The sequence below is a fragment of the Lontra canadensis genome, unplaced genomic scaffold (genome assembly GCF_010015895.1).
Source record: "Lontra canadensis isolate GAN:19392208 unplaced genomic scaffold, GSC_riverotter_1.0 scaffold168, whole genome shotgun sequence".
NCBI lineage: Eukaryota > Metazoa > Chordata > Mammalia > Carnivora > Mustelidae > Lontra > Lontra canadensis.
In genome coordinates this window covers 1,513,546-1,528,066 of record NW_022631162.1, presented here as the reverse complement: position 1 = coordinate 1,528,066, position 14,521 = coordinate 1,513,546, and the positions used below count along the sequence as shown (strand labels likewise).

Here is a 14,521-nt window from a genome sequence, read left to right as displayed (position 1 = left end):
TTAAAAGCATAGGTTCTTGTGAACTAAGGGACTTGGGGATTGGCAATCCTGTACCCTCACTTAACAGATTTATACACTGATTGCAGGCTCTAATCCAGTTAGAGCCACTTGGAGTCCAAGCAGAATTGTTTGATACACATTCAGAGACACCCCGGAGATAAAGTTAGGAAGTTGGCTTACCAAAGGATTGAAAACACCTTGTCCTATCAATCTTCTAAATGAAAGTGAGACAATGGCTTTCTAGGATTACAGGCCCATTCAGGGAGGGGCAACACAGGAGCTGACTTACTACCAGCTCCTTATTTACCTGATCAGTGTATTACTATCACCTTTGAGTAGCGGAAGAAAGTCTTAAATGGGCCTCCAAGTAAGAAAAATTGAAAAGAATGTTGGGAGCACGGTGGCTGTCTTGCTTACAGGCTTGGAACTGGGTCTTGGATGCACCAGGATTAGTCAGCAGGAGGACGGAGCTTATATCACTGGAAGGGAGGAGGTGCTCTAAGGAGAAAAACAAAGTTGCTGAGCTCAAAAGACAAACTGCTTACTTTGAAGTGTTTTCTAGGACTCTCACAGAACAAGCTTCTCTCCCCATGGAAACCTTCCAGATGTTTTTGCCTGGTTATTGCAGATAGGTCCGTAGTATGGCACTGCCAATTAAGTTAGAGTGTACTCTGCATTTCATAGACTTGATGGTTTTCCTGAGGGTGGTGTGATGTCTGTCTCTACTGAGTCCGAAATAGATCTGCAGAGCTGAGCAGTCCATGCTTAATTATACATTGTTCTTTCCTATGGCCAGACCATGCTTTTCTTCTTAGAAAATACACGATAGTGGAAAATACTGAGTTCTGAAATAATAAAAACCAAGAGTTCTGTCATTTGTTCATTTACCACAAATATTCATCAGAGACTTCTATGTTGATAACTAGCAAATATTGTAAGCAAGACTTGGAATGTCACAGTTGTGCTGGAATGTGTATTCTAAAGAGAGGAGTTAGGTAAGAAACATGAGTAAAAGGAGTGTTGTAAGGACAAAATACAGATGACAGGATCTGTGGCAAGGAGCTGCCTTACACTGACTGGGTGGTCAGGAAAAGCCATTCTTTGGAAGTGACATTTGAGACAGAAACCTCTCCTGAGTGATCAGATAGAACCAAGTAGGCCATAGTGGAGGACAGGGATTTGGCATATTATTTTCCCTGAAAAAGATCAGATAGTAAGTGTTTTAGTCTTCACAACCTGTGTAGTCTCTCTTAACTCTTCAACTCTGCCATTACAGTGTAAGTGGAGCAGTAGGTAAGAGTAGGGGTGTGGGGTGTGCCAATAAAACTTTATTAAACAGGCAGAGGTAGAGGAGTTGAATTTGGCCCACAGGCCATGATTTGCCATTCTCTGATCTAGGGGAAAGAGCATAGTGGGCATAGCAAGTTGAAAGACCCAAAGCTGGGTTCCTGCTTTGTCTTCTTGGAACAGAAGGAAGAGGTGTGGCTGGAGGGGGGTGAACTGAGGTAAGAGCTAGTAGTTGGAGATACGGGGAATTGTCAGGTAGGTCTTTGCCTACCTGGAGAAGACGTTGGCCCTTGATCCTAACTCCAGAGGGGAGCCTCCAAAATAACTGAATCGGGATGGTGACGGGTCTGATCTACATTGTTTCAAGGTTACAGTTGCTGAGTGGTGACCGTTAGATGGTATGGGAGTTGAGGAGACGTCTTAGGAAGCTGTTTGAGGAGTCCAAGCAAAATATGGTCGTGAAGACAGGGAACACTGTGTAGACGTAACAGTTTGAATCATTCTCCACAGTCCCTTAACTGTATATAACTTTGAGCTTCATTTCCTTCGACAGCTAAGTACAGATAAAATTTCTATTTGTTAGGACAAAATAAGATTATAAGTCAAATGTCCAACACATGGTTAGCTTTCAATTATACTGGTTATTTCCCCATCTTTGTCTGTAGATCAAATATTTTCTCCTTTCTCCTGTCCTTCCTTTTTTTCTCCTTCCATATTTCTTTCTTTCTATAGATATTTAATGGTGAACTAGTTTGCACAAAACAGGGTGCTTGGTACTTAATCACACTGGGAGACCTAGAGGTATCTTGCTTTTAAACATGTACTGGCTTGTGTAGTTGTATGCCCAAAAAAACAAAACTCAAGATTTTTCCTTTTTGTGTTTCTCTTTATTATTATTATTATTATTATTATTTTTAGTAAGACAAGCTGCCATTTTAAAGTTCCATATATTTATGTAAACAATAATGGAAAAGAAGTCACCTTGGGGAAGATGTCATTTGTTTTGGGAAGAAGAATTACTTAAAGAATCACAGTGATTCTGAAAATATATTAGAAGTTATATCCTGGGGTAAGAGAAAATATGTATAAATTTTCTATGGCTTGACAAAAATGCCTTAACCCGTAACCCTTGCAAGTATGCAACATGAGAAGATTGCTGGGAAGGGAAGATTATTAACATATTCACAGTGATTAAAGTAGTAAGTCAGGATTCAAGATCCCTTCTTCCAACCCATCATCATGGCTGGGGCAGGGCAGATGAATGAATCATGAGTCAGACTTTGTTCCAACTCTTACTGTCCTATTCATCTTTTGCGTTTGTACTTTGAACAAAATTTAAAATTAAAGCCCTGCATTTTCCCACTGAGTGATTTACCTTCCTTGAGCAGATTATTTCCAGCTAACTTTCCAATTATCCATCTTTATGATGCAGGATAGCATTGGAAAATACACTAATTTCAAATCAGCCATGGACTGGCTAGCTTCGTGTTGTTGGACAGGTCCCTTAAAATTTTTCAGACTCTCCTACCTCATTTATAAAATGAGGTACTAGATCATTTCCGTGTCTCTTCTAGCTCAGTGATTCCACGAAAGGGCCAAACCGCAGATCTGCACTATAACTTTGGGAGGTCCGAGAGGGTGAGGGAGGAGGCAATAAAAGCAAATGCTAATCAGACCCAGGAAAAGTTGTTTCTAGAGAAAACCCTATAGCTCTGTTTTGAAACTATGCCTTACCCATGTTACGTATTTTAAATTACTTGGTTGGAAAAATTTTCATAAACTGTCAGCAAATTTTTAGTCCTTGATCGTAACTATCAGCCATGTACCCAAGCCCCGTTATGCACAGTTCCTGAGAATCCATCCCAGGAGAAAAGAGCAGAAATGCCTTCAGATAGCTCCTTACAGCAACAGGCATATCAATCTGAATACTTGATTATAAGATAGACGTTCTTTCTCCTTATTGGAATACCTGTACGTATCCAAAGCCCGGGGAATGTTAAGGCACAAAATGACTGAAAGTAATTAGAATGATTTTTTTAAGGGAAAGGAAATAGTTATTAGAAGAGAGATTTGAGGTTAATGCACTGAAGGAGAAGGATTAACTCTAGGTTCACATTCATTACCTGGAAGAAAAAAAAAAAAAAGTCCCTGGACCATTTATGTGCACTGTGGGGATTTCACATGCAGAGAGGACCTGCACGTCAGGGCATCCATGAACACCACATTTTTGCATTTTACGGAAACTGGTATTCATATTAAATCTGTTTCATGTGAGGATGAGCCAAAATGGATTATTTTAAAAAATAGAAGCGACATTTTCTTAGGGGTTTTTTTTTTTTTGGTACTGAAGAAAATGAGGTGGCAGTCCAAATGCTAAAACTAATGACTGAAGAAAAGAGTGAACATCTATATGATGGTTTATGATGAAGCTTTAAAGTATTATCTTTATGAAGAGTCTGCAACAATATGGAGAAAATCTTTTACTATATTAAGTGAAAAAAGCAAAGTGTGACTCTCTGTATAAAATCATCTCAGTATTGTAAAAAACAAAGCCTGGAAGAAATGTGCTTTACTAGAATGTCCAGTTGGACTTTTAAAATCACCCCTATATTATGTATTTTGTTTTTCCAGAATGGGCATACATTACTTTAGAATTGAGAAATGAAATACTCTGAAAACCTTGTGTTGTGATCTGTGGGATTCTTGAATATATAAGGAACCTGTTGTATTGTTTTAAAAGGAACAGCTGTGTGTTGATGCAAAGAATCACAAAAGCTCTAGTAGAAATATGCTGAAAGTAGGGATGATCTTTCCTGAAAAGGTAACACTGGAAATGATTATTACAAGATATCCTGTTATTGGTATCCGTGCAGAGTTTGTCTTCTGGCTTTCCCAGGCCACAGGCCCCCAGAAGGTTCTTTCAGTCTTCTTGAAGGAGGAGAAAGCCGGGCTAAGAGAGGTAGATTGCGAGGCTACTGAGCATCAGCCAGCAGCGCAAATACACAAAACAGTACCAACAGGAAACGAAAAACTGCCTACGTTAAAACCGAAATTAATGTAATGCCTGCCACGGAGGAAGGCTCTTTGCTCCTTCTCAATGAGACCTTTTCTAGTTGACGAGGACCCCTTTTGCCACCTGGTCTTCAATCAGCCACTAGAACACTGTTCATTAATTTCAAGTCTCAGTCCTCAGCCTTCCGTTTCTCTCTGGATGACCTCTCCTCAGAGAAAGCCTTTATTCCCACAGCTTCACTCTTCACCTTCTATGGATGGCTCCCCACTCTCTATTCTCAGAGGTTCTCACCTACATTTCCAAACTTCTGCTGATTATTTCCACTTAAAGTCTTCACAAGCACCTCAAATCCATCATGTTTACAACTGAACTCACCCATATTACATATTTTTATGAATCACCTCATGCTGTTTCTACTGAGAATGAGAAGAGTGATTTTGCATTCTGTCCTCTTCTTCAAGCTCCATATTGAATCTGGGACCAGAGCCCGATTTATTCTTTGTGATACTCATGTAATATGTAACACTTTTCCCTCCATTCATGCTCTCATCATTTTCGTTCAGGTTCCAGTCATCTCATTATTGATGACATTATGAAAACATGGAAAGAATAGTCTGAATGTGGTATAAGGGTCTCCGTTTAAGGCTTAGTTGTGTTGCCACTGGGATTCAGACATGTCAGGGTCAGGCCTACAAGAATCCTTCACATAAAATTGTGGTAGAACTTCTGTGATTCATACAGGGAGAGAGAAAGGAGGGTGAAGGAGGAGGCTGGAGAGGCATGTTTTCTGTTTCCTAGTGTGGTGTCTGGAAGAGGGGCTATGAGACAGCTGGTTTCAGGGGCAATGTTAAACATAAGCAAGTCTGTCTCTGTTGTCAGGTAATAGAGAGCGATGCAGTTTGGGAAAGTTTCTCCACTCTTGAGGCCACAAGGACACAGTGGAAGTCAGCATAGGGCCTGTTGCCAAAATCCCTAGACATAATTGAACCAAATGACACAAGGAAGAAATACACAGAAGTTGGTAGTGATGTATGCACTTGTGTGTATAGGGGGTTAGATCTTAAGCATGTCAGGTCCCTGAACGGGAACAGTCGATAGTACACAAATATGTAGAACTGATTTTTGACAAAGATGTCAAAGCTATTCAATGCAGAAAGGATAATCTTTTCAAAAGAGGAAATTGTAATAATTGGCTATCCATACGTAAAACAAAATGAACCTTGACCTAAACCTCCTATCTTACATAAAACTCAAATGTATTCTAGATCTGTCTGTGTAAAACCCAAGACTATGAAACTTTCAGGAGAAAATCTTCATGAACTGGAGTTAAGCAGTAGTTTTTCAGATATGATACAAAAACATTAAAGACAGAACTGAGGGGGAAGCAAGCTCCCCGCTCAGTCGTTAAGCTGAGATGACCTAAGTCATCTGCCTTCGGCTCAGATCATGATCCCAGGATCCTGGGATCGAGCCCCGCATTGGGCTCCCTCCTCGGCAGGAAACCTGCTTCTCCCTCTCCTACTCCCCCTGCTTATGTTCCCTCTCTCACTGTCTGTCTCTCTGTCAAATAAATAAATAAAATCTTTAAAAAAAGACAAAATCAATAAATTGAACTTCAGAATTTAAAAATCTTTGTGAAATAAGACAAGCAAAAGACTAGAATGAGATATTTGAAGATAACTTGTTTAACAATGGATCTTATATCCAGAGTATATAAAAAACTCTGAACATTTAAGAGCAGAAAAACAATCCAGTTAAAAAATGACACAATATTTGATCAGACCTATCACCAAAAAGATATAAGGATGATAAACACGTGAAATGCTGTTCAACCTTGTTAGCCATTAGATAAATATAAAGTCAAAACACTAGTGTAACTGTATACCTATTGGAATGGTTAAACTAAAAACTGACAATATCAGCAGCTTACAAGGACACAGAGCCACAGGGATTTTCATATTGGGAAAGCACATTGGTACAGGCATTCTGGAAAAGTTTGACAGCTCCCTTTCTTTTTTTTTTTTTATTTTTTTATTTTTTATAAATAAATAAATAAATATATATATATATATATTTTTCCCCCCCAGGGGTACAGGTCTGTGAATCTCCACGTTTACAAACTTCACAGCACTCACCATAGCACATACCCTACCCAATGTCCATAACCCCCCCCCAACCCCCCTCTGCCCAGCAACCCTCAGTTTGTTTTGTGAGATTAAGAGTCACTTATGGTTTGTCTCCCTCCAAATCCCAACTTGTTTCATTTACTCTTCTCCTACCACATTAACCCCCCATGTTGCATCTCCTCTCCCTCATATCAGGGAGATCATATGATAGTTGTCTTTCTCTGATTGACTTATTTCGCTAAGCATGATACCCTCTAGTTCCATCCACGTTGTCGCAAATGGCAAGATTTCATTCCTTTTGATGGCTGCATAGTATTCCATTGTATATATATACCACATCTTCTTTATCCATTCGTCTGTTGATGGACATCTAGGTTCTTTCCATAGTTTGGCTATTGTAGACAGTGCTGCTATAAACATTCGGGTGCACGTGCCCCTTCGGCTCACTACGTTTGTATCTTTAGGGTAAATACCCAGCAGTGCAATTGCTGGGTCATAGGGTAGTTCTATTTTCAACATTTTGAGGAACCTCCATGCTGTTTTCCAGAGTGGTTGCACCAGCTTGCATTCCCACCAACAGTGTAGGAGTGTTCCCCTTTCTCCGCATCCTCGCCAGCATCTGTCATTTCCGGACTTGTTAATTTTAGCCATTCTGACTGGTGTGAGGTGGTATCTCATTGTGGTTTTGATTTGTATTTCCCTGATGCCGAGTGATATGGAGCACTTTTTCATGTGTCTGTTGGCCAATAGCCAAAGGAATATTGAAAAAGAAAGCCAGAGTTGGTGGCATCACAATTCCGGACTTCAAGCTCTATTACAAAGCTGTCATCATCAAGACAGCATGGTACTGGCACAAAAACAGACACATAGATCAATGGAACAGAATAGAGAGCCCAGAAATAGACCCTCAACTCTATGGTCAACTAATCTTCGACAAAGCAGGAAAGAATGTCCAATGGAAAAAAGACAGCCTCTTCAATAAATGGTGTTGGGAAAATTGGACAGCCACATGCAGAAAAATGAAATTGGATCATTTCCTTACACCACACACGAAAATAGACTCAAAATGGATGAAGGACCTCAATGTGAGAAAGGAATCCATCAACATCCTTGAGGAGAACACAGGCAGCAACCTCTTCGACCTCAGCCGCAGCAACATCTTCCTAGGAACATCGCCAAAGGCAAGGGAAGCAAGGGCAAAAATGAACTATTGGGATTTTATCAAGATCAAAAGCTTTTGCACAGCAAAGGAAACAGTTCACAAAACCAAAAGACAACTGACAGAATGGGAGAAGATATTTGCAAACGACATATCAGATAAAGGGCTAGTGTCCAAAATCTATAAAGAACTTAGCAAACTCAACACCCAAAGAACAAAAAATCCAATCAAGAAATGGGCAGAAGACATGAACAGACATTTCTTTTCTTTTTTTTTTTTAAGATTTTATTTATTTATTTGACAGAGATTACAAGTAGACAGAGAGGCAGGCAGATGCGGGGGGCGGAAGCAAGCTCCCCACTGAGCAGAGAGCCCAGCATGGGGCTCCATCCCAGGACACTGGGATCGTGACCTGAGCTGAAGGCATAGGGTTTAACCCACTGAGCCACCAGGCACCCCCAGTTTGACGGTTTCTTATAAAGTTAAACACACACTTATCCTATGACCTAGCACCCCATTCCTTGTTAGTGAGCCAAATAAGCAGTCACTAGAAAAGCTAAATGAAGAGACCCACTCAAAATGCTATGAAAAGGAGTGCCTGGGTGGCTCTGTCAGTTAGGTGTCGCACTTGATTTTGGCTCAGGTCATGAGATGGAGCCCCATGTTGGGGTCTGAGCTCCACACTGAGTCTCCTTGAGATACTCTCCTTCTCCCTTTGCCCCTCCCCCCATGCTTGCTCACTTTCTTGTGCTCTTCCTAAAAATCTTAAAAACCAAAAAAAACCCCACAAAACAAAAAACAAACAAACAAAAAAAACAAACTATGGAAAACCCAAAATGTAATCTTAAGGTATGTTCAGATAACCCATAAGAAGGCATGAAAAGGAAAACAAAATAAAGTGTCTTTGCACCCTGACATGTCAATAATTATATCAAGTGGTCTAAATAGGTCCCCTTAAAGCAGACTGGTGTGGTGGATTTAATAACATGACCCAACTATATACTTTCCACAAGAAACTAACTTTAATGTGATACAGGCTGGTAGAAAAAAAATTAACCATAGTGTAGACATCAGAAGAAAGTAGGACTGGCTATATTAATAATAGGTAATGTAGACTTCAGAGAAAAAAGTACCAGGGATTATAGTTTTGGGGAGGAAGCCCACAGAGAAGACTTCTGTTGATGTTAATCTCGATTGCCTGGATAAGGTGGTTTTACAGGTTTCTGAAATAAGTTACTCTTTATATCCCACCTCCCCACTGTACCCTTTGGAAGGATGTCACTATGTGCATCGCAAGTTACTCATAATACAGTTATGCTCCACCTCCTTGAGAGTAGAGTACAGACATTACTTGGAGTTCTTCCCAAAAGACTTGTCTACTCTCCACCATGTATTTCTAGCACATCAGTATGGACTCGGATATATTTTGTCTTTTGGTGTATAATCTGGTACTACTCAGTTGCTTACATTGCTCTAGCATTGGCGATTGTGTCCTGTTGGCAGCCCCAAACTGCTGAGTTGTTGGATTACATTTGTATTTTCAGGCTCTAGAGGATGCTTCAGGCTCATCTTGCCCTAGTTCTTACCCTAGTTCAGGGTAGCTCTTTGTCCAAGATTCCAAGCTTCTTTTATTGGAGAGCGGTATTAGAAACCAAGACCTGTGTCTCTGTAACCCATTACCACAGAGATCATTTCTAGTCTTCTCCTCTTGCTTGTCTGTAACGTCCCACACAAACCATGGAAAACCTGGTTTCCACCGTCTGCTATCCATTTTCATATGGTTCAGTTCCAGTATGCCTTTATAGCACTGGAAGGATTGTTAACCTGGACCCCTGTGGGTAACAACTTTAAAAATTAGAAGATGGTGCTTTTGTGGAGTTCCTTTTGCTTTTAGTTTTCATAGACTTTGCTCATTTTCAGGGTTCTTGAGGTCAGCCTTTTGCCCCTACCCCCTTCAGTGGGCTTATTTTGTGTGTTTGTAATACAGTTACATTCTTCTGCTTCAGCCTGAATTCTATTCTGGGATCTCAATCTCCTAAAATGATTCTTCTTTCATTTGCATACATTAAGGTTCACTCTACTGCGGAATTCTACGAGTTTTGCCAAACGCACAGTGTCGTATCCACCACCATAGTGCCATGCAAAAGAGTTTCAGTGCCCTGGAAAAATTGCCTGTGACTCCTCTCTGCAACCTTCCCTCCTCCTCAGACCTCTGGCAACCACTGATTTGTGCACAGTATAGGTTTGCCTTTTACGTGTATGTATAAATCTGTCTAGAAGTCAGAAATTCAGCATAATTCACTAATCTACTCTCAGTGCTTAGCACCAGACCTAATCCTCTTAACTGAGGGCCAGTCTTGCTTCTGGAGCTCTAAATACTTTTCTGATTTGTTTTTATTTTGGAGAAAGTGGATGCCCAAGTTGTCTAAAGTCTTAGCTGGTTTTTCATGAAAAAGATGTTACAGCTTGAACTTCTGCCAGAGACACACTTCCCTTGGGTTCCCATTGATTGGCTAGGGTGAGGCCCTGGTGGCCCTTACAACAGGATGTAAATCGTTCCCTGGAAAAAGCTCCAGTGATAAGGTCTCATTTCCTTTGGGAATTCTGAGGCTCTAGGGAATTCTTTAGCACATCCCTATCTGTACTGTGAATTGCCCTTGGGTTATGTTACACTCTGGGTAAACAGAAAATGTCTGTTGGCTGGTACAAACTCAAGTTCTGTTTTCACCCCCTTTTCAAATTTAGCCTTATTTGTACAGCAGAGAGCCTCATCCCTGCCTCCTTCCTAGGGTTGTTCTAAGAACCCAGTGAGAATAATGATTGGGAAAAGTGATGGCAAGACACCTCCTATGGAAGGGTATTTGCCACAGTGAACAGTGACCAATAATCCCAGGGAGCTAGAAGCGGGGGTGAGCACAGCCAAGTATTCTGTGAGTGCTGGTACCATTGAGCAGATCAGAGAAAGTTGTGTGGCTGGTTCCTCCGTGGGTCAGAAGGGCTGTTGAAACTTTGAATTCCATGATGTCTCATTGTGAAGCTATTGCTTTTAGACAAGATTTCCAAAAAACCTTGGTGGTCCACATGCCAAAAGTCCATGGTCATCAGGTGTTCTGAGTGATGCCGAGCCAGAGCTGCACAGCCCTTGGCCCCTAGAGACAGCCACACACACACACAACAAAAGCCTAGTGCCCAGGGAACACACATTTATTTCACCGAACTGCTGCATGCAGGGCTCTTGCCTCTGCGTGAGGAGATAGAACTTTATGTAGAACTTTATGTAAATCAGAAAAAAATATCCCAAGGCGTTGATGTTTGTCATTAAATATTAAGCACACTTTGTTCGTTTCTCTGTCACTTTGCATGGTGAGTTCCGCAGAAGCCCATCTGCCCGGCAAGACTGGGAGCTCCCTCCTTTGGGGCAGGTGCAGGGCTTCTGTTGATTGTCCCATGTCTAGCACAATATGTGGCATAGAAAAATGACTCCATGAGTGGTGGTTGAATGACTGGCAAGCCCTTCACCTGCATGGGGTTGCTTTTAATCATTCTCTTCCTTCCTTTGCCAGTTAATGACTTCTCCTAATTACTCAGAGCCACTGTAGATTCTAGAGAACCATATGCAGACTTTGATTTTTGTCATTGCTTCTCTTGATTGTAAGAGAGGTCTGGTAGTTCTGTTGTGGTCTGGAGAGCAGATACATGTGCTGTATGGTTTCTGTCTGGTCTTTCAAAGGCTCTTCTGAATGATGAATCAACCCTTGAGTTCTCGTGGAAGGTGTGTCCAGGGGCCACGGTGCCCCGTGTCTGAGATCCAGCCCACTCATTGACTCAACAGCAGGTCCTTGTTTTCCTTCCCTGGGTACTCACTGGAGCTCTACTCAAACTCTAAATCTGTATGATACTCCTTGATCAGCTCTGCTCCGTGCTCTGATGGTAGGATTCAGCTTCATCACACGTACATAGTTATTTCTGTGTATTACCTCCAAATACTCTACTCACATCCTGTTTCCCCTAATTTTCTTGGCTTAGAGTCTAGAGATCCTTAAAACTTCTAACACGTCTCAGTGGAGCTGTGTAAGGACATGAAGGATGGCAATGATTCACGCAGATGCCTCCTATACTGAATCCTAGTTTTCCTGAATCTTGGGTGATTTCCATTGTTTTTGAAAGTTAAAGCTAATTTCTTAGTTTGGTGAATAAAGCCCTCAGAATCTGACCCTAGCCTCCACCTTTGGTCCTATCTCCCTCCACGTTCCCTCATTGTCCCTTGGTGTCAGGATGCTATTTTTTCACCTCCTCAACCTTCCTCTTTCATACTTGTGAATACGTTCTTCCTTCTCTTTGGGGTTCCTTTCCTCCAACACACGGCTCACCAGGCGCTCCCCTACAAAGGTTCTAAAGTCAGTTCACATTGCAGGTCGCCATCTCTGAGACTTTCCCAACATCTCCAACATGTGTTCTCCTTCCCCTTCTCCTCTCCTCCACTCCTCTTGCCATCTTTTGTATCATACAACCTATTCCCCCCAAAATTGGAAATATACTTTTAAATGTTTATCTCTGCCACTGGAGTTTGAGCTTCTTGAAGTCAGGCAAGTGGGTTTTTTTTTCCATCAGTCTTCTCCAGAATGCAGGACGTGGCCCCTTCATTGCTACTACCCATTACATGGTGTCTGAATTAACAGCAGAACTGACCCAGGAGGATCTTTGAATGTGCCCTTAAGACTGACAAGATCTGGAATTGTGAGAATCTCTAATTAAACTGTCTATATAGTCAATCACCATCTTTAATAAGCAGTTTTACAAGAAACCAAGGTAAATTAAAGCAGCCAAGGGAAGAAATATATTTTCCTTTGCTATCCCATTCATAGGCCCCTCTCCCTATCCACATGGTCACTTATTACTTGACGTATCATGTATGAACAGATTCTCACAGGGTCCAGTTTGAGAAATCCTCATGTTCTTAAGTAAGAAGGAATTGTAGGGAATAAGCATACCATGGGTTCTGCTTTTCCTCTCTGTTGGCTTCATAAGAAACCAAAAGGTCAATGAAAAGTCTGGGCCCACACTATTTACTGAACTTTCTTCAGGCAATTCCTGTCCTACTTTGTCTATTTACCCACAAAACCAGGGCTAATGCTTTGTCCAAGGGCTTTAAAGTTTTCTGACTCACAGTTGGATGCTGCTTCTGTCCTGCTTTCTTGTGGGGCAGGTGTCTGGGAGTGCAGGGCACATGGCTCTACTCCTAATCCTGCTGAGAGTAGATGCTAAGAGCCTCAGGAGAATGTTTCCCATCTTGTCAGGAAGGATTCTTGCCCATGGCCCGGAGCAGAACATCCCTGACCTCCTTGTTCCTCAGGGTGTACACCACAGGGTTCAACAGGGGGGTGATGACTGTGTAGGTCACAGAGATCAACTGATCTTGATCTCTGGTGTTCTCAGACTTGGGCTTGAGGTAGGCAATGGAGGCACAGCCATAGTGGACAATGACCACTGTGAGGTGGGAGGCACAGGTGGCGAAGGCCTTCTTCCGGCCCTCAGCTGAGGCGATCTTGAGGATGCTGGAGATGATGAGGACATAGGAGATGAAGACCAGCCCCATGAGAACAACGAGCACCAGGACACTGATGATCACAGTCAGAATCTCATTGACAGTGGTGTCAATGCAGGAGAGCTTCATGACCGGTCGGATGTCGCAGAAGAAGTGGGCGACCTTTGTGGCACAGAAGGGTAACCTGAACATAGATGTCACTTGCGTCGTGGCTACAACCAGCCCAATGCTGCAGGCGCCCCCCACCAGCTGGACACACTCTCTCTTGTTCATAATAACTAAGTATCTCAGGGGGTTGCAGATGGCCACATAGTGGTCATAGCCCATGGCTGTGAGCAGGAAGCAGTTAGTGATGCCAAAGGTTATGAAAAAGAACATCTGTGTGGCACAGCCTGCCTGTGAGATGGACTGGTTCATCCCCACAAGACCGGAGAGCATCCTTGGGAGAATGACCAAGGTGTACACAGTCTCTGAAGTAGACAGCATGCTCAGGAAGAAGTACATGGGCGTGTGGAGGTGATGGTCAGTTCGGATGATGGTCATGATGATGACGTTGCCTGCCAGGGTGAAGGCATACAGCACCAAGAACATGGCAAAAAGGGTGAGCCGGTGCTCGTGGAAGCTGGAAAACCTCTGGAAAATAAACTCCATGATGAGAGTATGGTTCTCTCTCTCCATAGCGTGGCCATTAAATGTGAAATGTGGAAGAACAGAAGGTACATAATTTCAGCAAGGCTGTTGAAGCAAATTGATTGAACTTGGTTCTCAGCTGCAAACCTGGGGATACATTTCCCAGCGTATTAAAGTTTATCTCTGGGTTTATTTAAAATGCTTTTTCTCTGTGGCCATCTATCACCATTTCCTATGCATCCCAGATTCCTTATTTATTTTTAGGTCATATTCCCACAGCATAACTGCACACATTCCCACTTCACCCTACTTCTCTTCTTTGACATCTGGAATGCCTTTTCTCCTTTTCTCCTCTTATTTACATCTTTCCCTGGTCCTCAAGGGCCGATGCAGGTGGTCGGACAACCAGCCCCTCTAGTGCTGTGCTGTTCTCAGTGTACGCAGATGGTCACCTCCCCGCTGGGACCACACTGTCTGTGCACCAATGAGAAATTTCACACCTTCCACATCTGCCTATTTCACCAGCTCTGGATTATGGATAAACTAGAGAATTGAAACAACTTAAGGATTGACTGGAGACTTTTTTTTCCCCTTTCCAAGATTGACTCATACCCTTGCTGATCCTTTAGGAAGTAGAAGGAAAGCCGATTCAGAAAGGGTCATCTTGTTTTCAAGGAGGAAAAGGCAGGTCTTCACTGACCACTGTCCTCTGCCCACTGCCTTCTGCATGATGGGAGACCACTGACGGTTTGCAGCACTGG

The 14,521-nt window shown here is 42.2% G+C and overlaps 1 protein-coding gene across 1 annotated transcript; it reads right to left on the bottom strand.

Annotated features, from left to right (window-relative positions):
- Positions 1-12,878: 12,878 nt before the first annotated feature.
- On the bottom strand, positions 12,879-13,808 carry LOC116859933 (olfactory receptor 10J1-like). The gene has a single exon (XM_032845662.1). It carries the CDS (start codon positions 13,806-13,808, stop codon positions 12,879-12,881), a length of 930 nt encoding a protein of 309 aa, XP_032701553.1.
- Between the last annotated feature and the right edge of the window lie 713 nt (positions 13,809-14,521).